General features: G+C 45.5%; 1 protein-coding gene across 21 annotated transcripts in view; it reads left to right on the forward strand.

Moving 5' to 3' along the window:
* The window catches only part of Cadps (calcium dependent secretion activator), a 457,300-nt gene that overhangs the window by 267,468 nt on the left and 164,078 nt on the right, over nucleotides 1-25,754 (forward strand). For all 21 annotated transcript variants that reach the window (XM_036199656.1, XM_036199648.1, XM_036199650.1 and 18 more), the window contains 3 exons: nucleotides 3,625-3,736; nucleotides 9,109-9,248; nucleotides 22,489-22,555. In XM_036199656.1, coding sequence (XP_036055549.1) covers nucleotides 3,625-3,736; nucleotides 9,109-9,248; nucleotides 22,489-22,555 — 319 coding nt within the window. The remainder of the gene's footprint in view (nucleotides 1-3,624; nucleotides 3,737-9,108; nucleotides 9,249-22,488; nucleotides 22,556-25,754) is intronic.

Below are 25,754 nucleotides of genomic sequence, written 5' to 3' on the forward strand. Positions count from 1 at the left end.
TGCTGGCTTTAGAGGCCTGGGGCAGAATGCCTGCAGAGGCCTCTGGCTCAGGAAGGGCCTTGGGTTGCTTTAGTGTTCTCCTGTGAAGGTCTTGCAGATTCTTGGTGATTTTGTCTGTGACGGTGCATGTGGAATGAAGTCCCCAAGTCAATGGAGTGGAGGAAGTGCTAAGGAAAAGAAAAATCCTTGATGTTTTCACACCAATTTAAATGTTTTAATGGGGTGTGTGTGTGTGTGTGTGTGTGTGTGTGTGTGTGTGTGTGTCTTTTCTGTCTGTCTGTGTGACTTTGCCCTGAAGATCATATAGCTAGTCTTCATTTAGGATAGAATCTCTTTTTTGGCCTGTTTCCATGGACCAGGTTACTATTTTGAAGTCTGAGAGATAAATTTGGGTTCAGCTGTGACCTGATGACTTGATGTGAGCCAAAACTCCCCGAAGGAAGGTGGTCACCTCCAATGGCTTGAGTTGCATCCAGTTATCCAGTTTCTGGGTCTCATAAGCACCATGCTGTGCCTCAGTCTGAATCATTTTACAGATCTGTGAACAAGGCATCCTTGAGTAGCAGCAGGAGCCCAGGCAAACTGAGTTGGTTTCTACTAAGCAGCCCAGGCCCAGCTGCCCCAGGTGGTACAGGCTCCTAGGAAGGCTGAAGCAGGAAAGACTTCCCCAGGCTAAAGGCCTTAGTGAGCTACAAATGAATTCATTGTCAGCCAGAGCAAATCAGTGAGAAAACCTGTGTCAAAATAAAAAGTAAAGGGAGGATTTTGGCTCCAGTTCAGTGATGGAATACTTTCCCAGCATGGGTGAGACCCTAGTTCAATCCCCAGTCCAAAAAAAGGCTGAGAAGAGGAGGAGGAACCAGGAAAAAGGGGAGGAGGAGAGCAGGCCTTTGGGAAGAGCTTCCTCGGGCAGCAGCAGTGGTCAGTGCAAACAGAGTTAGTCTCTGCTAAGTAAGCCAAGAACTCTCTCTGCAGGACAAGCTGGACAAGCTGGGCCCAGCAGTGCGGGTAGCGTTCCAATCAGGTGGCAATGAAGGGACCTAGGACCTTGTAAAGGGATGGACTTTTCTCACCTGGGAAATGTCAACTGGGATGAATGTTTTCCTAGTTATTTGTTGGAACTGGAGGAGCCAGGATGCAGGAGGTGCTTAATAAGTGTGTGTTGGGTGGATGGCACATTTTAGGGACGTACTACTATTACTACACAGTTTCTTACTTTGGGAATGGAAAAACAGTCAGGATTTATTGGGGTCTCATCATGTCCCAAGTCTTCAGCTACTATAATTACAATTAGTGAGAGGTGAACTCACTTTACATTCAAGGGACTTGATATACTGGGGATGTTAGTTGGCTCACCTCAAACCCTACAGTTTGTATGTAACTCAGCCAGGATTTAAGCAGTAATGTTCTGGTTGAAGACTTTGTCATGGCATCTTTGCTAGGACAGATCTTCCCATCTCAGATGAAGGTGCTGGTAAACACAGCTGGAAGTTCCTGGTTGTATGTGTATGGCTTTACTGTTTCATTAAAGCACATTTCTCTGTGTTCTGTCTCACACCCACTTGGTCTCCACTCCCTGATGCTTTTGTGTCTGTTGTGGCTCCCCAGTGGCTTCCGGTCCTTCCTTTCCATTACTCTGGTGATCCCCTGCCCACTCCTTCTAAAGTCTGTTCCTCTTAGTTTCATGGAATTTGCTTCGTGAAGTACAACATTGAGACTAACAGTCATGTTTCTACAATTTTATGAAAGGAGAAATAAAAGCAGCCAATAAGCACAGAGTAAAATGTGAAGCCCACTAAGAGTCAAAGAAATACCCACGAGGGCTGAAGATGTCGCTCATCCTTTCAGAACACTTGCTGCTCTTGCAGATGACCCAGGTTTATTTCCCAAAACTCACATGGCAGCTCATAGCCACACTTAACTCAGTTCCAGAAGATCTCATCCCCTCTTCTGGCTTATGTACAACTTAAGCACATAGGCAGTATATATGCATACATCTGTGCAAAGCACTCAAACACAGGAAACAAAAAAATATCTTTTTCAAGAATGCTCATAAAATGATAATGACAAAATAAGCCAGAGAAAAGCCAAGAAGCAATCCCCTGTGCAAGGTAAGAATGACATGCTTGGTTTATACTCAACAACAGATGTAGGGTGGCCTCTCTCTTTACATGAAGTACCCAAGGAGACTTTGAATATGTTCACCACTGTGTACATAAATGATAAAAGTGTTTCCTGATGTGGAAACATCTCTCATCTAGGTCTCTATCCCAAGGAAAATATTAATCAAGGTAAATTCTTTAAGTATCTTATATCCAATTCAGTTGCTGTGACAGACAATAGTTACATAAACTACAATGTACTTATACAATGTAAAACTGTAGTCATTAAAACCAGATTTTAACAAATGCCTGACAGTATGGGAAATTGGTTACATAATGCAAAAACAATCTGTAGATAAAAGCTGTTGTCTGTACTATTTCCTGCCCCTGCAAAAGAACATATATTTGATATTATTTATTCATTCAAAAATATGTATCCCATGCCTTCCATGTATGAAGCACTATGCGAAGTTGTAAGGGGTGCAATATAAATGAAGGGAGTCCTGTGCTCATGGAGTTAAGAGGATGTAAGAAAACTCTCAAGTCAGCAATCATGAGTAGGTCGGTTTCCCACAATTCACTGGTGGTTGGATGCAGAATGAGATGCTGTACTGAAGATAGGTTTGTACCTGGTCCCAGCTTAGACTGTGAGGTCAGAGGACATGTTCTCTCTGAAGGTAATGTTTAGGCCATCCCTAAAAAGGCAGTGAAAATAGAGAGAAACATCACCCCCCACCCAGAGAACTGTGCAGCTGCCAGGCAGTATAGAGGTAGCAGAGGCAAGAGGCCCCTGAAGGGAGCTGATGAAAGGGAGGGCACAGAGAGGGGTCAGGGCTGTACCTTGGAGCAGTGCCCGGCGTGACGTGGAAGGGTAGAGCAGGCTCAGTACACATGGTGGCAGGTCCACAAGCTACTCTATTTGCAGCTACATAATGGATGGAGGCAGGGACTTGGAGCGAGATGACAGGTGAATAAAGAAACCACATCTGAACAGCTGCTCCACGGTGTGAGCCAAGCCCTGGCTCCACCCCACACTGGGTGAATCTAGACTCTCTTCTGGGGCAGAGACTGAGTGGGGAAGGACAAGCCCTCACTCCTGGCCTTCCTTCTTACAGACCTTCTTGGTGCCAGAGCTCCTCTCTGTTTTCCACTTATTCTTGAGAGCAGCTCCACCCATGCCCTGTGGCTGCTGAAGTAAGGACAGGTGTTAGCCGAGACAAAAGACTGGTGAATGTGTGCTACTGTTTGCAGAGAAAAGAGCGGCAAGGGAAACTCTCTTCCTCTGGCACTAACTGCAAGGCACTCTGGGAAGGCCCATGGCAGCTTCCGAGCATCTGCCTCATATTCACCTCCCAAGTTGTCAACGTTTTCTGTCACTCCGGCAGCTTTGGGGGACTGGGACCAGATGTGACAGTCAATGCTGCCTTGGGTTAACCCTGCATTTGCTCTTCTTGGGGAGAGGGAAGAGTGACCTGTTGCCACGGTGTACCTATCTACACTGAATCTGACATTCTCTCCACAGCTGGGGTACCCAAGGTGACTTCTCCACAACCCATGCGCTGCCAGCTGTTAAAGTAAAGCTATTCACAGAAAGCACTGGTGTCCTGGCCTTGGAAGACAAGGAGCTCGGACGGGTGAGTCTCCCTATAGCAAGAGGCATGTGACAGAACATGGAGTGGCTGTCTGAGGTGCCTCTCTTGCCCTGAGAGCATGAGGAAGCCATAGTGCAAGTGCTGAGGGGCCACAGCCTGGACTATGCTGTGTTAGCTGTGAGACCTCGAGCCAGTCTCTCAACCTCTCTGAACCACACAAAAATGTGCTTCAGTAGACAGACTGGGGAGACTCCATACCATCAGACTGGAGAGCTATGTATAGCAAAGATATGTACAGCCTCTGACTAGCCTAATGTGAAATCCATTGTATTTAACTGCCCAACCTCCTGGCAACATTAAAATCAACATAATGAGATAAAAGAGAAATGACTAATGCTTTAATGGGAACATTCAGAATATAAATACTTGAAGTGTTCTGCTTACTCCCAGGTGGAGAACACTGTGGAAATGACAGGTTCGAGACCCACCTGTTGGAGGTGCTCTGGGTGGCAGGCACACAATCCAGCGTGTCAGTGAACCAGCTGGCTGAGCTGTTAAACAACTCTAAGTAAAGCACCCTTGACTGCCCTGGAAACATGTCCACAGTGCCATGCTCTGAGATGTCACACATAGTTAGATGTAGATGAAGTTGACTGCAAACAGGTTTTTATGTCTGCCAATATCAGGGGGACAATAGAAAGTCAGGTAGGCTGCAGGATACTCCTGTCCAGAAGGATTCTCCCTCCTTATCCAGTGCTGACCATCCTGCCCCAGCCATTCAGGGCCAGCAGAGACCAGACCCAGGGATACTGTGATCAAAATATCTTCGAAATAGCAGAAACTCCCCTTAAGCATGGTGCCACATCCCTGAGAGCCATAGCTCTCCTTTGTACCTCAGATCCAAACATCATCAGTGTCTTCAGACCTTAGACTAGTCAGTTGCTTAATTTGCTTCAGTGAGTCTATATATTTTTCTACTAAAGTTTACTCGAATGATCTCATTTTAATTAATTTCCTCTGTGATGGGCTTATGCCCTGAAAAATTCACATTCCGTGTTGCCAAGCATGAGAGAGATCACTACATTGTGAAGAATGGGAGTTAGAAATCTGGTCTGTTGATTTTGAATTGACACTATTACACCTAAAACGCCTGGAATAAATCCACACGAAACATTTCATGGTTATCTTCTGGCTAAAGCATGCTTTCCTCACCTTTGCTGGGTTGAGAGAAAAGGGACTACCCCTTTTACATAGCTTCTTTCCTTGATGGATACACTGAGCATTCTACAATTTGTGAGTCCATTTTCTTCACAACACGGGCTGCCCTGCCCTCTCCAGCAGGGCCTACATGGGTGCGCACACTCTCTCAGCCACCTAGCCTACCAAATAGTTCACCTATTTGCAGTGACTGTGTCAGAAGATGCCCTCCTGCCCAAGCACCCTGCCAGCTTCCTGGAGAATCTCAGAGACCTCAAATGGTCGTGTCAACTGGGTCCGCAAATGCACTTTGCAAGACCCAGGTCCCCAGGAAATCATAAGCTGGGGAGAAGGCAAGGTAGGAAAGAGTAGACATTCTTATCTCCCAAGCACTCACCATTTTCATGTGGTTATTCTGCTTAGGTTAAACCAGTGTTCCAATTTCCTGGTAGAGATGAGACAAACCATTTTCCAGGAGTGTGAGAAACTTGTCCAGAGCCAGAGGCACAGAGAGTCCAGCCACCCAATTCCATCCACAGCGAGGCTGTACTGGGGATGGTATTATGCTCAGCCCTTCTGGGATTTGACAAGTGTCCCCCAGAGGGATGCAATGACTTGTCAGGAGTGCTGGCAGCTCACCAATCATCTTCACACTACATTGCCCCCGTGGAGAAATAAACAAGGTGGTGAGCGGAGGCCATGAGATTGTTGCTGTCCATCCAGGGACTCACTTCTTCGTGACTGGACACTAGCCTCTTCTTCCTTCACGCTTCAGGAACTCTCCACCGAATCTGAGGTGCAGACAGCACCATGTTTTTCAAGTGCAGCCACTCTGCACACCACACAGATCTATGTGGCGAGCTAGTTCTGCCCAGCTGAGCAGAGCCCCGGGGTTAGCTTCATCCCTTCGGCCATCTTTAGTTTATTCCATCCTGCTAGGTCTCATACACATAAAATTTTAAAAATAAACAAATCTTTTTTAATGTACTCTTAAAAAAATTCCTTGAGGGTAGGGAGAGGTCTATACCACCCAGGAGCACCCTCACTCCCAGCTCCAGCCTTCCAGACTGTCTATGTGGGAGTGATTTACTTACTTTCCCACATTTTTAACCAAATGAATCCTCCTTAAGTGAACAAAAGTTTCATAGAGATTATGGTATGTATGATTATATATGAGTATATGTTATTCTTTTAATAAAACAGGCACAAACTCTATATGTATATATACATTGATTAATCTATCAGTTTGAAAATTAGTCTAGTATAGGCCATAGTAACCTGTCTCCTTTTGCATAGGTGTATAGTATTATTCAATTGTGTGTGTAGGTTTGATATGATAGGTCTTCTAGTGATGAGTATTTAGAGTATTTCATCTCTGGTAGTATAAACAATGCTTTACTGAGTTGCCTTAAGTATATTTCTTTGCATGTGCTTATATAGCTGTAAGATAAAATTTCCTAAAAACTATTTTGCTGATCAAATTTTGAATTTTGACATTGACTGCCAGATTGTCTATATGCCAGTTTTTACATATACAAACAGTGTGAATGTGCCTGTCCCCACACCCTCGCTAGCATGGCAGAGTTAGCAAATGTATCCAACACTTACAGAGCACAGACATAAAAGCCAGAAGTTACAGTGCAGTGTGGGAAGTGTTCTGCCTGAGTCCTGGGGAAAAAAGCACACAGCAAGGGGTGGACCCTCTGTGAAGTGAGGTTGCCTTTCCTGGAAAATGCAAGCAGGCTCAGACCAAAGATCAGCCTAGTTAATTAAAAAAAAAAAAAAAAAAAAAAAAAAACAGGGTTTGGCAGTCTCAGGGGATGTGCCCATAGCAGGAAGAGGAGCTCTGATTGCTGGGATCAGCTTCCTATAGGGTGGGTTGTGGCAGCCAGTTCATATCCCCACATCAAAGCACGGCACATGTGGGCCTTGTCCAAGACAACAGAGTGCTCACTCAGCAGCCTGGAATGCCCAGATGAGATGACAGGTCTGCCTGTGGCCCCCACACATCCAGAAGGGCCCTCATGCTTCCAAGTGCTGACACACAGGAAGGGGACTCCAGTCCACCTTGAGCGTGGAAGGCTGCTGATAGAGACAGAAGTGCCAGGACTCTGTCTCTTCCTCCACCCTGCATAGGCCTTACCTGAGAATGACCGCCAGGGAGCCCTGGAGAAGGCTTTGCAGAGTAATGAGCTGTGGCCATTTGCATTCTGAATGGATACCATATCGCCACCAGGAACAGCAGCCAGGGTCCGTCTGGTGGAGTGCTGTTCATGAACTTCTGATGTACAGAGACCTCTCCTGCACTGACTACCAGGCAAGCAGGAGCTCAAGGAAGCCAAGGACTTTATGCCCCTGGCCTGGCCCTCATGCTCTTACCAGCCCTCCCTCTGCTGCTTGGCAACATATCCTCCTGGCCCTGGGCCCCTCCTGGCCCCCTCTCCTGTTAGACTAACTCAGAGCACATCATCAGCTATGATAGGATGGACAGCTCATTTCCTTTTGTCTCCAAAAAAAGGGGCAAAGATGCAGTTAGGCAAACTTGTTAAAATCCACTGTGGAGACCAGTGAGGTGGCTTAGCAGATAGAAGCACTTACCACAATGCCTGACAACCTGAGTTCAACCCTCAGAACCCATGTGGTGGGAGGAGAGAACTGACTTCTGCAATTTTTCTCTCTGGCCTATGTGCATTTGCATACACACACATAAACACACACACACACACACACACACACACACACACACACACTCACACTGTGGAACATATAGTCACACATTCATACACTAACATAAATAAGTAATAAATAAATGTGATTTTTAAAATGTTTTAAAAGATTCCCTGGAACCAAGGACGTGTCTCAGTTCTAGCTTGCATGCTGAGTCCTGGCAAATAGCAAGGAAATGCTAAGGCCATCTCTAGCCTGTTCAGTGCTGTAACTTGAGGTAAAAGTCAGGTAAATGTCACAGACAGAACAAGCTGTCAGAGTGCCAGGCATGAGGTGACAGAAACTCACCAGAATGGCCCTTGTCGCTAAAGATAGCTTAGTACCACCACAACTAGCAAGGTGCCACCATGACTCAGCACCCTTGGGGACTGCTCCCGAGGCCCTGAAAATCCAAAATCACAAGTGCTCTGTCCCTGCATACATGGGTGCTGCATTGACACATCTTCTCATTATTTGTTAAATCACCTGTTGACTCCTCATCTATCACAATTATTATATACATCATGAAGAAAAATGTAAATGTTGTGTAAATGCTTTTATTCTCTGCTGGTTAGGGAATGAACACAAGGAAAAAACTCTGTGTGTGTTCAGTGCAGACAATTATTTTCTTCCCAAATCTCTTAAATCTTTGGCTGGCCAAACATATGCATATGGAACAGCAGAGCCAGAGAATCAAGTACAGTCATTTCTTTTTAGATAGGGCTTATGTTTTTGAGTGTACATTAATATAAAAGCAGCACATAGAACATAACATTCTAGTGCATCATTACCAGTCTAATTGACCAAAGCACTCTCCAGCAGTGGAGTGTGATGAGCCCTGGGTGGCCTCCCAGCTATGCCTCTACCCTCCAAACCCCAAAGATTCGAGCAGCCCAGCCCAATAAAGTGTGTCTGACATGCTGCCAGGTGGCATCTTCCAGGGCAGAAGGCACTTTGGGCTCCTCCACCCAAAGCACAGTGAGGAGGATCCCAGTGCAGGTGCCACCAACTATGACCCATGTGGAACCCTACATAGGTCCTTCCCATCCCAATCTCTCATTTCCTGCCCTTCTGTCTTCCCCACACAGGCTCTGAAATGTCTCTTTTCTTATAATGGTGACAGTTCTAGAAAATGGAAAAGAAAAGCCCCAGAGATGTCTATCACGAATGTACATTGCTTCTTGAGCAGCTGCCATGATTGATGGGAGATGAGCAGTGTCCTCTCTCTCAGGTTATTCCCCTACTTCTGCATCTTAGAAAAACCAAAGCAGGCTCACAAAGTCACCCTCCTTGCTCCTAGAAACTTAGCCAGTGAGAGAAAGAAGGGATCGAGAGAATGTTTTATCCATAGCCATGACTGACCCGAGCCAAGCACAGTTAATAGAGGAGTCTCAGCAGTGGGGCCTGGGCAGTGGTCACATGTCTTCACAGCAGTGTGTCAAATCCTGAAATCCATGACTGTGTGCTGCTTCTGTTTTCTGACAAAAACACGTGTGCTTTTCCCCTTACAGGTTATCCTCCACCCAACCCCAAACAGCCCCAAACAATCTGAGTGGCACAAAATGACAGTCTCCAAAAACTGCCCCGATCAAGACCTCAAAATCAAACTTGCAGTCCGAATGGATAAGCCTCAGAACATGAAGCACTCCGGGTAAGTGTTTCTTTGCCAATTGGAGACATGTGTCCATTCACTTCTAGAGACAAAAACAGAATGGGAAAGGGATGCAGCTCAGTGAGAGATCACTTACCTGCAAAGTACAAGGCCCAGAAGTGCAGAAATGAATTAAGCAAAACCCCAAGGGACTCCAGAGAACTGTGTGGAGGGAGCTGGGACACGCCTGGAAGCAGCTGTTAATGCAGCCATTAAGGAATGTGGTGCTAACAATCCCATAGGCTTCTTCAGCTACTCCCACTGTATCTTCACTTATACCATCAGGAGATTAACTCCACTCTCCCTCTAAGAGGACTCCCAGTACAGTTTAAACTGAGTCAAAGCATGATGAGGTTTGCGCTTATGGGGATTCAATGGAGTATGTGTTCCTGCCAGAGGCCTTCAGGAGGTCCTCCCTCTCACCTTGGTGGACAGCCACCTTCTTGAGGTATGAGAAAGTGCCTAAATCAGGTCAAAAGTGATGTCAGGTTGACTGAAGTAATAGCTCCCCAAATCTGAAAATCTGTAGCCTTCATTCTGTGAAGGTTTGCAGGAATGGCCCGTTGAGTGACTTCAGGTAGAGAAAATGTGGTTTCGCTTTACAGAACAAAGCAATGATTTTTTTAAAAGGGGGGGGGAGTGTTGATGATGTCTGGTTTCTGTGCTACCACAGCCTGCTAAATTATCTTGTAAAATATGACCCTTTGCAGAGGAACAGGGCCATGTAATTGTGAAGACAGCAGAAGAAACTGGGCTCTTTGTCAAATGCTGGGTAGGTAGCATATGTCAACTGGCTACCATTCTCCATGGCCTTGTAGTGACTAGAAAGCTCTCCTAAGTTCCCTTGAAAACTCAGCCTTGCGTACATGGCCTGGAAGTCTATGGAGGGGGGAACCTGTTACCAAGTGATATCCAGCAACACAGGCCAGGAAGAGAAGCCTGCAAGAAGTCCAAAATAACGATCAGGACAGGAAGTGGGCATCCTTGTGGACTCAGAGCTCACGTCATGTGCTCAGTGCCACCATGATGCCTTCCAAAGGCTACTCACAAGATGGACGCCACATCCAGAATGCCACACCTACCTAGGCTTGTAGAAGTTATACTGCATATTATTGATACCAGGCTATTCCCAAAGCCAGAGGTGGGATTAAAGTGTGAGAAGCCTGTGAGGAAGCATACCAGCTAGTATCACTAGTGAGACCAGCCAGCTGTTCCTCATTTCACTGAACATCTTATCAAATGGACATGGCACAAGTTCAAAGTCAACCTGGGCTGTGTGCTAAGACCCTGTCCAAAAAAAAACCATAAAACAAAAAAACCAAGGAGTGTTGAGGAAACGGCCCTATCAATAAAGTGCTTGCTACCAAGCAAGAGTTCCTGAGTTTGGACCCCAGCAACACACAGCAATGCTTGCCTACAATTCCAACACTGGGCAGGCAGAGGCAGGTGACCTCTGGAGCTGACTAGTCAATCAGCAGCCTGGTCAACTGGGTAGGCTCCACATTCAATGTAAAAAACTGTCTCAGAAAATAAGGTGGGGAGGGACTGAGGAAGATGCCTCTTGCATCAGTATAGACACACACACACACACACACACACACACACACACACGCACACGCACACGCACACGCACACACACATACATTCACATACCATCACAAACATGCATGCTACATGTATACACAGGGCCAAGCTCCTGAGGCCAGCTTTTCCTTCTCCTTATCACATTCCTGGTACATTTTTTTCAAACTTACAGACAACATTTTCTAGCTCCAAGCTCCGTAGACTTGGTTTCAAGATAAAAGAGTTGAGGATTAGCAGGTTTCTGTAGTATCTGAGGAAATGTCCTCCATCTTTAGCACAACACTGACTCATAAACAGTAAATACCTGTTATAGGAGCCTGAGTATGAATGAACAGGAGGGAGGGAGAGAGAAATGGGAAGGGAGCCAACCAGAGAGAGCAAGCATGCAGAAGCATCATCCTCACATGACTTTTAAGAAGTCTTTAAAGGAGCTAGAGCTCATTCCACAGGCTGGGTTTCTCTGAACCCCTCTCCAAACCCTCTCCTATCACCCCCAAGCAGACACCCCACACAGTATTATTCTCTGCATTGGACAATCCCAGTTTCTCACAGTCTCCCCATTTGCTCCATGGAGGAAGAAATCCATTGCTATGGGATGTTCTGTATGTCAAATGTGTTGCTCTGAGTGGTTAATAAATAAAACACTGATTATCCAATAGCCAGGCAGGAAGTATAGGTAGGACAAGCAGAGAAGAGAATTCTGGAAAGTGGGAGGCTGAGGCAGAGAGACTCTGCCAGCCACGACCATGACAAGTGAGATGTAAGGTACTGGTAAGCCACAAGCCACATAGAAACTTATAGATTAATAGAAATGGGTTAATTTAAGATATAAGTACTAGATAACAAGAAGCCTGAGCCATTAGGCCAAACAGTTTAAATAACATAAGTGTCTGAGTCATTATTTTGTAAGTGGGCTGTCAGACTATAGGGCTTGGCGGGGGCTGGAGAGAAGCTCTCCAGCTACAGTCCATGATTTAGATTCAGGAGCCTTTCCGTGGACTCACTGGTGAGTGTGCTGGCATATTGTAGGCCACCTTCACAGAATGAATGATGGAGGAGATGTTGAGCTCATGTCTGCCAAGTTCCCAAATGAATGTATCACTGGGCTGCCATTCAAAAATGACTCCTGCCAAAAACTATGCCCGGAGATTCTAGAACAGCTTCAAAGAGTGAACATGACAGCAACTCAGACCCCGTGTGGCCCCAAATGGGACAAACAACCTTAGCCACATAGGGAATGGTTAGGAAAGGAAAGACATTTCTGGAGGGAGTTGGGAGATGTCCTGTTTTATAAAGTACTTGCCATGAAAATGCAAGGACCAGAGTTCATTGTGAGGGTCCACACAAACAGTGGTGGCACACACTGATTATCTCTGCACTGGGGAGGTAAAGGCATCAGGGCCTCTGGAACTTGCAGCTTCCTTGGTGAGCTTCAGGCCAATGAGGAGAACTTGTCACCAAAAAAAAACAGAAGGATGACAACACCTGAGAAATGACATCCAAGGCAGATATCTGAACTCCAGAGTCCATGAACGTCACGCATGTGCCCACAGACACACATGAACACGCACAATGTTTACAGACATTTTTTTTTTCATTTAAACACAAGCAGTAGGGAGATGATCCCTACAGTATGGGGAAGGTGGATAAGAGCAGTAAAGCCACAGCTTAAATAATAGGGAGAGTATTGAAGTAACACAGCTGCGACTCACATTCTAGCTGCTCCAGCACACAAACAGAAAATCCAAAATCCTGGAGATGCTCCTGGGTGGTGTGCTGTGGTTCCCACAAGAACTCTATGGAGTTTTCTAAGGGCAAGGGGGTAAATCAGCAGTTTCTTTTGGCTTGAACATTAGCATATAGGAGGATTTGAGAACTAAGTACTCCAGGTGGCTTTCTGGCTTCTCATCTCCCCTCCACAGAGGAACTTCAAGGAAAGGGGTGCATTCACATCTCTCTCTGCATTTTATCTCTGAAACAGCCCTACAGAGAGCAGAAAGCACCATCACCCCATCTTACCATGTTCCCCCCTTCAGCCAGGTGTTGAGGCTTACAGCCTTGAGGTCATGCTGGACTTTTCTCACACTTTCTTACCACAGACACTGTCCATCATCAGACCCCTTCTACTCTGTTTTCCAACTGGATCCTGACTCCAGCTCCTCACCCCGACTCCTCTCCCTCTTCCTGGACTCCAACCCTCCTCTACTTTTTGCTCCGCTTGTCCAGTAACCTCTCGCTCATTCTTTACTTCCCGGCAGTCTATTCCATACTCTGAAATTTTCTTTGTAAACTTGGTCCTGTCACTGAAGTACTAGAAAAGATCCAGTGAACCTCCATCTCACTCAGAGCAAAGGTCTGGGCTGTTGCCATAGCACTAAGGCGGTACCTATCTGCCCCTGAGCACTGTTGCAGCCACACTGGCCTCTTGGGATACTGGAGAAGCACAGGCCACCTCAGGGCCTTTGTGCTTGCTGTCTCCTCTGCCTCTTGTGGCCCTCCTGTCCACCTGGCTTCCTAGGAATCTCTCCGTGCCATGTGAGACACTCCTTCCTCCCCTGGAGTGTCATGAGGGCCTCTCTCTTACTCTTCGCTCCCCATCTTACTTTCAACATGAAGTAACATTCCGCATGATGGAGTACGTGTATTCCTTGTTCATCTCTGTCCTGTCCGTCCTCCTAGAATGGCCGCTCCTCCCTTTCAGTCACGATACCTAGCACAGGATGGAACCCCACTTTACAATTAGAGAAATTGAGGCTCATTATGCTGAAAACCCTTGTGAGTCCAAGTAAGCATTGGGGCGAGACTGAGGTTTCTTTCTCAGTTCAGTCCTAACTGAAGGCTGGAACCTTGGCTAACTCTGCAGGGCCCAGCTCAGGAGTTACCCAAGGAGCCACTGTGGCCAGCAGCAACAGCTCATATCATCTCCATCTCTCTGTTTTAGCATGGAGTGTGGGGGTTAAAGCCCTCACAATATAGCTCCTTTCCTCTTCCATTGTCTTGACTGGGCCATAATATAGACCTCCCATTCTTCAAATCCATCACAGCCTCTGGCTACCCACAGGTCCCCAAAGTACCTGTCATTCCTGTTGGCCCAAGCTATGCGCCACACTGCCAGGCTGGGCTGCGGAACACTAAGAGGATTCCATGCTCTTTGCTCTGCTCCTGTATTCACAATTTCTGTCAATTAGGTTAGGATGTCTAATACTGCTCAAGTATTCTGTCTCTGTCTCTGTGTGTATGTCTGTGTCTCTCTCTCTTTCTCCCTCTGTCTCTCTGTCATAGTCTCTCTGTCTCTCAATCTCTGACTGTCTCTTCTTTCTGTCTACCTCTGTCTCTGTCTCTATCTCTTTCTGCCCCTCTCTGTCTTTCTCTCTGTGTCTCTGTCTCTGTCTCTGTCTCTGTCTCTCTCTCTCTCTCTCTGTCTCTCTCTCTCTCTCTCTCTCTCTCTCTCTCTCTCTCTCTCTCTCTCTCTTTCTGTGTGTGTGTGTGTGTGTGTGTGTGTGTGTGTGTGTGTGTGTGTGTGTTTGAGACAGGTTCTTATGTAGCTCAGGTTGGTCTGGAACTCATTTTGTAGCCAAAGATGATCTTGTGTCTGATTATTCTTCTCCATTGCTGGATTTCAGGTATGCACTACCACACCCACTATGTGGGGCAAAGACAATGGGATCTAGGGCTTTGTACTCACCAGATAAATACTATACCAACTAAGGACATTCCAAGCTCCATTACTGTTTTCTATTAGTGATTTAGTCATATCAAAATCTCAGCTATAGTCTTGGCTATATTTTCCTTTCATTTCTGTTCAGTTTTTCTCAGTGTGTGTCAAATCTTTTTAAGTAGATGTAGGAAATTTTAAATTATTTTATACTCTTGGTGAATTAGCCCACTTATCAGTTCAGAACAATCTTCTGTATCTCTGTGCCAATATTCTTGCCTTAAGATTTACTTTGGGTTGGAGATTTAGCTCAGTGGTAGAGCGCTTGCCTAGCAAGCGCAAGGCCCTCGGTTCGATCCTCAGCTCAAAAGAAAAAAAAAAAAAAGATTTACTTTATATGACAGTAATGTGGGCACTGTGGCATTTTAAAGAAAATAGCTATTAGCAAGGCACATCCTTTTGTAGCATTCTATTTTTAATTTAGTTTTTTCTTTAAAGTTCATTTCCTGTTGGATGTGGTGGTACAAACCCGTAATCTTAGCACTCAAGAGCCTGAGGCAGGAAAACAGAAATCCCTAAGCTAGCCTGGGCTACAAGATGAAACTCTGTCTCTAAAACAGTAAGTAAGTAAGTAGCGTAAATTACCTGGTTTTTGAGTTTGCAGTACAGAATTAGGTAAGGCTCTTAATTCTAACCTGAGTCTCTTTGCCTTTTGATTAAGATATTTGCCTACTTACACATACTAACTGACAGGGCAAAGTTTGAGTTTATCATTCTGCCATCTGTCAGTTAAAATTGTGTGTATATGGGACAGAGATGAAGAGAAGAGAGAACATGCATGGAGGTCAGGGACAACCTTTGGGATTTGGTAAATCTCCTGCCCTGGCACTTGGGCATGGGACTCAGGTCATCAGGCTTGCATAGCCAAGGTCTTGATGGCTGAGCTATTGTCATCTTGCTGGTTTTTAATCTGTCACATTTGGTCTTTATGTACTCGCTTCCTCAGTTCGTTCTTTCTCTTTTGGATGAACTGAATTTATTTAGGGTTCTAGTCTACCTTCTTTATTACACATTTTTGTTGTAGAATATTATTTTAGGGTGTAATACTTTTGTTTATGCGCTGGAAAATATGTTTAATGATGCAAAGATGTAATTAAATAAAATTCACCTGCAGTCAGGAGGCTGAGTCAGCAACTAGCTGACAGGAAGTGGTAGGGAGGAGCCGGGTGAGAAAGGGTCTTTAAGGAGGGGCTAGGAGAAGCACCAGGGCTTTTTGGAGGATGAGAGCAAGGAGAGGAGGTAAGCTACTTGCTATTCAGCCTCTCTGATGAGCAGAATTATACCTCAACCTTTGAATCTTGAGTTCTTTAGAGGGAGAGAGATATAGTTAAGTTCCCTTTGTAGCCTGGGGGAACAGAATTCCCTACGCTGTGGCTTTTGAGGCCTAACCACTTCTGGTAGCGGTGGAATTGCAGTTATTGATTCCACGGTTTAAAAGGCAGCAACAGTTTTAAAAAAGGACAACACATTTTCACTTAACAAGGTGAAATGGCCAAGGATAGCCGGAGGCACTTATTCTCTCTGCACTTCCTTCTGCCCATGGAGATGCAAACAACAACCCCGACCTCGTGGAACTGTTGTAAGGATTATTGGCGTTACTGCATGTAGAGCGTTACCTAGAACTAGTTTTGAAACATGGCAGGTAGTTACACAAAAGAATTGGTGGTGGTAATGGTGGCAGTGATGGTGCTGGTAATAGTGGGGTAGTGGTATAGTGGTGCTGGTAATAGTGGTGGTAGTGGTTACAATAATGGGGGTGATGGTAGGAGTGGTAGTTCTGGTGGTAGGGGGATGGTGGGGTGGTGGTGGTTGTGGTGGTAATGGTGGTAGTGATAGGGGGTTAGTGGCCATCGCTGTTGCCTACTTTTTTGAGGGGAGGTATTTTATTTTATTTTATTTTGTTTTTGAATAGCTCATCACTATGTATTCCTGGCTGACCTGGAACCCATTGCCTAGACTAAGCTGGCCTTGACTCACAAAGATCCACCTGCTTCTGCCCTTTCATCCATTCTCTGGCCTTTCCCAGCCCATATTTCTTCCCACTGGAACACTTCTAAGGGCTGATTCAGCTGTGGCCTTTCAAGCTCCCTGTTCTCCTTCAGTTTGCAGGGAGATGCTGGCGCTGTGGGGTGCGGCCTCCTGCTGTGCTCTGGTCTCTTCTAAGAAGAAACTGTCCTCTAACAGAAAGAAATAAGTTCAAGAGATTTGCTGTACAAGATGGTGACTATGGTTAAAATCACATAGTCACTACCCCTGAAAAATCTCTAAGAGAGTGGACTTTGAATGTTCTCATCATTAAAAAAGTCAAGAGCATGTAAAGTAATAAGCTAATTAGTTCAATTTAACCATTGTATTCATATATGTGTGCATCATAGACATATATAATTTTATTTGTCAATTAAAAATAAGTTTAAATGACTTTTTTAAAAAATCATGAAATAGTTTAAAATACCTGACAAGAAAAATGTCCTGCTTTATAGCCTCTTGATATACCAGACACTGAGGGACACAGAGACTGAGAACACACACTGAGGACACACACTGAGAAACACAAGGACAACAACCCCTCCTTTTGGTCATTCTCCATCTAGACCAGAGCAGCACCAACATGTCTTGGCCCTGGATCCCTCCAAATGTCACATTGGTCAGTCTCTCAACCACTCTTCCCATGTGAGAAACCGGGAGGCAGGGGATTCTGGGAAATGTCATTCCTTTGCACTTGGTGCTCATGTCCAGGTTACATAAATAATAAAACATTTTCACTACCAACCACTAATGAGCTCCTTCCCCAGGGGAGTTTGGTGAACCGTATGAATGCTCCTTAATAAACAGAGCTATGTTCCTAGCACATATTACAATTACAATGCTGCCAGAGCCAAGGCTGCACACGCACGCACACACGGTACAGCGTCAACATACTGCTGCTCTCCCACTGTCCTAGGACAGAGGGATGCGGAGGCCAGGGGATCATCAATGGTTCTCCTACTGAGGGTGTTCCTGCAGTAAGTACAGCCCAAATTCACCACCCTCTTCTGTTTGGGGTTCATTAGTCCTTTGTAGCTCACTCAGGCCTCGCCTCTCACTCAGATGCCCTCAACAAACATCAGGGACATCAGTGGTCCACTCATGTAGGTTTCATAAAATGTCACAAGAAAATCATGATACAAAATACAACCAGAGCTCCAAAACCAGATGTGTGACCTCACTATTTACTTCCCTGCACATACCTCAGAAGCTAAATAGAAATTAAATCAAGCCTGTTCATTATTACTCTTGCCATTGTTAGTGACGAGCAGAAGAACATTAACACCTGCACATAGCAGTCTCATAAGCACAGGGAACAGAAATTATGTCATCTCCATGTTGCAACTCAGGAAACTAACTCAAGGAGAGTTAGTGTGAGCACCAGAATACCCTCAGTCTGAGATATAAGAAACGCCTGTAACTGGGGTGTGTGTGTGTGTGTGTGTGTCTGTGTCTGTGTGTCTATGTCTGTGTGTCTGTGTGTGTCTGTGTGTGTATATGTGTGTGTCTGTGTGTGTATATGTGTGTGTATGTGTGTGTATGTGTGTGTATGTATGTGTGTGTGTGTGTATGTGTAGCCTCTTGTAGCACTATAATTTTAATATGTGCTAGGAACTTAACTCTGTTTGTTAAGCATTGTGCCATGCTTCTGCCCACTACACCCTGAACTGCTGGCTTATCTGATGGTCAGTCCAGGCTTCCAGACCACCCTAAGAAAGCATTGGAACAGGAATGCTGCAGCATTTGATCTGTGTGTTTGGAGTGGGGCTTGAAGTGGGAGCCACCTGTCTGTCTGTAGTCTCACAGAATCCATCTGCCCCAGGTACTGTACATTCTGTTCATGGTGGGAACAATGTGGGGCTCACCAGACAGACAGGGTGCCTCGCAGCCCCCAGTGCTTCTCAGTTTTGACACCTTCTGGCATGCATCACATTAGCAATCCATTCCAAGGAAAGCCTTGGAGGGAGAGCCCCTTCCTCACACAAACCAACTGGTACTTTCCAAAGGAGAACTGCGAATTTCCTCTGACCCCACCATCTTTCACTCAAACGCCTTTAAACAGAAACCCCTCTCCAGTTAGAAACACAACTCATGGGATCTGTTTTTCACTTTTTAAATGTAAACAAAGTGAACTAATATGTAAAATCAAAAATGTATACACAGCTATAAGGTACCAAGTAATTCTCTAGTGTGTGCATACAGTGTGTAATTTGTGTGTGAAGGAGGATGTTGGTGCGCATGTGTGCAGAGGCCAGAGGTCAAAGTCAAGTGTCATCCTCTAGAGCTATCCACCTTGCTTTACTCTTAAGACAAGGTCTGTCATTGATTGGCCTGGAGCTTACTCATTATGTTAGGCTGGCTGGCCAGCAAGCCACAAGGATCTGCCTGTCTCTTCCTCCCAGTGCCGTGATTACAAGCACATGCCAGCAAACCCTGCTTTTGTGTCTGGTTCTGGGAGAAACAAACTTGGGTCCTTATGCTTTCGTGGCAGGCACCTAACTGACTGAGCCTCCTCCCCAGGCCCACACTGTGTAATTTAAATCAGGATAAACTTATCTATCCCCTCCAACATCGAGCATTCAAACTTACATTTACACTGTTTGAAGTGCATTGTGCACAACTATTGCTTGTTGTGGCCACACCCTGCAGTGCACACCAGCATTCCTCATTTTTCCCTCTCTGCACTTCCTCACCGTGGATCCCCGACCCCTCCCCGACCCCTCTTATATCCTGACTCTTTATTAATGCTAGAAGGGGAGGCACACCCTAGGAGAGCACAGGGAGCAGTTGTTCTATGGTGAGGTAGCCCTGAGTTTAATCCAGGTCATGTCACTCAGTGGCTGTGAGGAGCCTTGCAAAAGCACTTAACCCTCCCTAAGCAGCAGTGTAAAACAGGAGCAATAATACAATGCTGTGGCTAATGATAACTATTCACTTCTCTCATGGCTGCAAATTCTGTGCAGAATGGTTCCATATTCCACAAGGCACAATTCCTTATTCAGGGTCTTGCCTCCTCTCCAGGTTATAATAAATCTGTGCCAAGTGCCTGGAGGAAGGCAAAATTGACTGTTTGAAGCAGATCCTGTTATGGATTCCAGTGGATTCCTTAAGTTCTCTTAAGGAATGAAAACTACAACTTGCTTGTTATGTGTGGTAGTTGAGTGCATTGCTAAGTGGGTGCGCAAGCACAGCCCTTAAAAGGTGAAGAAGGTTTGAGCCTGCCAGACACAGTTCCAGAAAAGAGGAGAGTAACAGGCCCAGACTTAACTCCCTGACCATTGTGTATCTTGTATATATCAGTCCAAAGATGCTCCTAAGTTCGGGAGTAGTAATTATCATTCTTTGGACACAGAGGTGCTTTATTATAAGAATGCATGTATGTATGTATGTATTATTATTATTAATTTATTTATTGTCCTAGTTTCTTTTCCAAAGCCGGGATAAAATAACAAAAGCAATATAAGAGAGAAAAGTGTATTTTGGCTTCCTGTTCCGGAGAGAGGCAGGCTATCACTGCAGGTAGCATGGCAGCAGGTAGGGAGGCTGGGCTGCACTCAGGAAGCAGAGAATGAGCAAGACGTGAGGCCAGGCTATAATGCATTGAGGCCTTGGATGATCCAGTTCCTCCAGAGAGACTTCAATTCTTGAACATTCCACAGCCTTGCCAAACCACTATCTGGGAACCTAGCATTGAGACATATGAGCCTATGGGGAACATGTCACAGTCAAACCACATCTATCTGTCTGTCTGTCTGTCTGTCTATCCTATCTATTTATCTATCTATCTATCTATCTATCTATCTATCTATCTATCTATCTATCTAAATATCAATATCTATGGTGGTACTAGGAATGAAATCCAAGACCATGCACATGCTAGGTAAGCCCTCTACAACTGAGCTACATCCCAGCCAATGTCAAGACTCATGTTTATATTATACTAGTTTTATCTCCCAGAATCCTCCCAGCAGTAAAGCATCAAAATTGAAGCCAGTTGCCCCACCTTTCTGAATGACTGACAGAAAAAGACCAGAAGACTAAATGCCAGTGTCTGCCTATCCCCCTCTCTCTCCTGAGCACTGGGTAAACCTCCCTTTTATGTCCACAATGCCATAAATATATTGATACATGATTTCAGCATGTAGGGGAAGTGCTGACTGGGTCACCTGAGTGATCTACAGCAGCACTGGGAACTGAGCTGACATCAGCCATAGCACAGGGTTGCCAAGCTGCCAGCATCGGCTGACACCCTGCCTCCTCTGTGCCCCACCACCATCATGCCGTCGTCTGTTCTCCGCCTGCAGCTAGTATGCACATCTTAAATAGGACCCTTGCCCAAATCCCCTTCCTAAGGCCCTTCTGTCCTATTCACATGAGAAACTTGCAGCCTGATTTGAAACCCTATGGCTTCTGTGTAACGCCTGGAGCACAGGCCAAGAGTAGGGAGGACAGATGGAGGTTCCATCATGGTCCAAGATGGCCTTCCCCTCTGGACTAAGCCTGCCCCAAGTGTCTTCATAAAATTAATAATATATAAGAGCATTTCAGTGTTCCACACAGAAATGGATTATTGTGTATTTTAGTATGTTCTATATAATGAATATATCAAGCCAATGTTATAATGTTTCCTTTCAAAATGATTTGACTCATGATGTCAGACAATTGAAAGAAAAATTCCAGTGAATCATAAACTCGGTAAATGTTTGATGAGCCATGAAAGTGAGAGGTGAGAGGCTAGAGTCCGGGGCTTCCCCTCATGTGATCTAGGTGTGTTGGGGACACTGATAGCATTTCAGTAAGGAAGAGAGCAACAGGATTTACCTATGTGGTAAGGTCTGTAGTGTTCTCAAGAACTGAGTGGGGATTACCTGCATGCCTGATGCCCCTTAGCTTTCTCTCCAGGCCTGGAGTGATATTAGCAGGGCCTGGGAAATGTGAGGGCAGCTAGGCAGAGAAGGGGGAGGGAGGGGAACATTCAAGGAGTTAAAAACCCAGTGGTACCTGCTGCCTAGGGAGTGGGGAGAGGGGAACAGAAGTCTGGAATTACCTCAGGGATTCTGGTCTGAAGGCCTAGAAAAGAACCCTTAAGATGTGTCAGCAGGAAAACCTGGATGAGGGTGCTTTCCTTCTGCTGCAAAGCAAAGACCCTGTCTGTTTCCAGCAGAAGCATAGATTTAGAAGTCATCCAGTTAATTTCTGCAAGGTAAAACTTAACACATTTGAACATCACCCAACATCTCCTCCCTTGATTCTGAAGTTTCCAGCCTCCGTTTCTTGATCAAGGTCCATGTAGTAGGTAACAGATCATATGGTTAATGAATTATCCATGAAGTGGATCCTTACATTGGTCTGGACACCTCCAGACTTCTCTGACTTCTGGTCTGTAGTTTTACCTCTCCTTTTTATTTCATTATTTATATATAAAGACTAGTTTCCATCAATAGAAATATATAGAAAGGGGCTGGGAGTAGAGGGCATCCCATGTTAACCAGGAACTTCCTAGAATAATGTAGCATTTCCAAGAAAGCAGAAGAAAATAAGGGAGGGGTTTACCTGAGTGTATGATGACAAGATCTGACCATGTGAGATTTTGTGCTCTCTGTCTCTCTCCCTCCCTGCCTGCCTGCCTTCCTTTCTGGCTTGGGCATAGTCTTTCAGGAGTTTCCCTGCCTGAAAGACTTTCTAGAACATAAGCATAGCAAACAAAGAGTACTCTCTTCCAAAGTGCTTTCAAATCAGTCCAGGAACAGAAGTCAAGTGTGATGACGGGCCATGATTCTGCCTCTGTGTGGACATGAATTGCACCTGCTTCTCACTTACAGTTCTCAAATCTCCTGGGCTGCTGTGTGAGGTCTGGTTCTCCCAGTGTGAGGAGCAGTGCATTCCCTAATGCAGCTCTGGTCTTTCTTCCCACAGATACTTATGGACCATCGGTAAAAACGTGTGGAAGAGGTGGAAGAGGAGGTTCTTTGTGTTGGTGCAGGTAACTCTCCAGCCCTGTCGCCAGTCTTGAGAGTGGTCCAAATCACAGAACTGCCAGGATGAGTGCACACTTTTAACTGAAGCATGACACCTGGACACCACAAGGGCCAAGCATTTAGCTCCATGACTCTTTCCAGATTGTAAACCACACAGAGAGTTCTAGCGCCCATAGCTGTAAAATATTGCCTTTTTGATGAACTTCTGGATTTTACCTGATTGACTGTTACTGACAATACCACAAAGAACACTTATGGATACACAGAGCCAAACGCGGAAGTAGACTCACACGTGGATAGTAATGACATGTTGCTAATGTAGAAACAATAACTTGGCTCTCCCAGGTGTATATAAAATGTTTTCCATAGATTTGTAGCACATGTCCCCACAAAGCCTCCTCACCCCTTTTGCTGTTGGTTTGTTTGATTTGTGCTTGAATTTGTTCAGTTTGCCAAGGAATTTGCCATTAACTCCTTCCAATATGCAGCCTCCACAAAGCACAAAAACCATACTACCATACACAATCCACAAAACGTTCATTGCAATACTCTCTGAAACACATCACAAAGTGTTTCACCTTGTAATCATGTTCCTTGAGCTATTTGACTTGTGTTTGGAGTAATGCTTGTGCTGAATCTCACTGCATGGCAGCAGTTCCAATTGACTCTTGGTTCTAAATGACTTTGAAAGTCCCTGGCAGCACTGTATTGTCCGGCCTCCACCTGTAGAAACCTACTCAAGGGTGTCATTGAAACCTCTGTGCTGGTTCAGGGCTAAGTGGGTTCTAACTCGTGCATAGGAGCTTCCTGTTGCCTACACCACACTCACATACCTTCCCGGTGTCTGCAGAAGCCATCAGCAACTGTTTGCCAAAAGGAAGCTAAAGGAAGGAGAGGCAATGCCTGGCAACACCAGATGGTTCTGAGAAAGGGCAGATCATGTGGTCTAGACAGAAGCTGATGACATCGTCCCAGAAAGTTAACAAGACACGGGGTGTCTCTGCATTCTGAGTACCCAGGAGTACTTCACTCAATGTATGACTTTTCTCTGAGAATCTCTAAAAAGAAAGAATGTCTAGAAGTGGCTGACCTCAGCCTGGGGAGAAGACTCAGTCAGGAAAGTGTTTGCCATGGAAGCATTTGATTCCCAGAACTCACATTAAAAATAAAAAAATAAATGAAGATGAGCCAGGAGCGCTGCTCGCCTGTAATCCCAGGGCTGAGGAAGCAGAGATGGGAAGGTCTCTGGGGCTCACTGGATAGCCAGTCTGGCTGAACTGGCTACCTCCAGTTTCCATAAGAGACTTTGTCTCAAAAGATAGAGTGGAGAGTAATTGCAGAGGAGACCGGACATTGACTTCTGGCCTCCAAGGGCATGTGTGTTGGCACACATGTGAATGCAATGTATGTCCACACACACACAGGCATGTATGCACACACAAGGAGCTGATCTTTCTTTAGAAGAAGAAGCAGCTTTAGGGGAAGAAACTGGGGTAGGGGGTGTGCAAAAGGAAATGTGCAGAAAATGTCAGGGAAGCTAGAGAAGCTGTGTCTGCATGCTGTGTACTGAACCCAAAAGAAGAGAATGGCTTTTCTAGGCTGCGCAACTGGAACACAGATGTTTTAGAGCCTTCACACACAGACTTCCTCTAAGAGGAGATGAGAATCACACCATGGCTTAAAAAAAAAAAAAAAAGAGCTGTGTGCTGACTTTGGAAAAGCATAAAGGGCACAGGTCGTCTGAGGCTCTATGGCATTCCTAGAGAGCAGGAGAGCTGCAGTGGAGGATGTCAGAAGGCTTTATGTGAGTGGGGGTGCTCCCTACCTTTAGGAAGTCATTGAGGTAGCCGTCTCCACCCCTCCCCCAATCAATCAAACCTCTGTCTCAGGCAGACCAGACCTTTTACCTCTACCAGTCTCACAAAGGTGATGGGAAGCCAGTGTCGAGGCACCAGTTTCCTGGTCTTGGTCTCATGGAGTTGACTACAGGCTGCCTGACTAAATGCAGGGCTTCCTGTTGACAACTGAACTGAGGGTAAAAGGAACTAAATGGACAATTATATGCAAAAAGCATGGCAACGCCCCCTCAGCCATGGTCCCTGAAGTTTCTATGCATGCCCTTTAGGTTTACCTTCAGCCTATCACCCAATAATGAAAGGGATGTGAGTCATTGGCATCCGGCAACATGGTGTTCCTTGGGACTCACTGTCAGTCTATAGGAGAGTGGCAAGGACCGGGGAGGGGGACCTTCATCACTCCTACTGACTACAGTGTAGACAAACCATTGGTAGCTAGGAAGCCACCAGTTCCAAGGAGCTCCATTCAATGGTCAGAACTCCAGACCTGAATGTAGAAGGGAAGCAAAGGAGGCAAGGGGAGCATGTGTCCATTCCAGATCAGAAAGTCTCATCTCTACTCCATTTATATCTTAAAGATATGGAGCTGGGAATATAGCTCAGTTGGTAGACTCATAGTCATCCAAGCATCTGGGAAGTGGGGGCAGAACGATCAGAAGTTCATGATCATCTTTGGCTAAGTAGCAAGTTCAAGGCCAATCTGTGATAAATGAGAACCTGTCTCAAAAAGAGTGTTGTTTTTCTTCAATGTACAAACTATTTCTGGGAAAAAAAAAGGAGGGGTCAGTGTTCCCTTTTTTCAAAGTATTTCCTTCTCATATCAGTCCTGCCAAATTGTATTTTAAATTGCCTCTAAAAATGCTAATATTAGCATATTTCTATGGTTCCTCGGAGTTTACAAAGAGTTCTTGAAGCTGGTCTTTGCAGATTTCTCTTCTATAGTGAGTACAGATTTTCTCCAAATTAACATTAGCACAAGCTGAGGCTCAAAGTGCCTAAGTGGCCTGTTCAAAGACAGAGGCTGATGGGCCTAGAGAGGCTGCTGCTTAGTGGTTCAGAGCTCCGGTCACTCTTCAGAAGACCCTGGTTTGTTTCCCAGCACCTAACTGGTGGCTCACACTCATCTATAACTCCAGGGATAGGACACCCTCTTCTGGCCTCCACAGCTATGATGCACATGTGTGCTGCACAGACATACATGCACACAAAGCATCTATGCACATAAAGGTAATTGTAAACAACTTTAAAGATGGTGGCTGTTGAGCAGCCACCTTCGAAGCACAGCACAGGTCTTCAGACTGCATCAGCCTTATATAACTGAACACTTAGCTGGGTCTGTTGCCCAAAG

Source organism: Onychomys torridus, chromosome 9 (genome assembly GCF_903995425.1).
Source record: "Onychomys torridus chromosome 9, mOncTor1.1, whole genome shotgun sequence".
Lineage (NCBI taxonomy): Eukaryota > Metazoa > Chordata > Mammalia > Rodentia > Cricetidae > Onychomys > Onychomys torridus.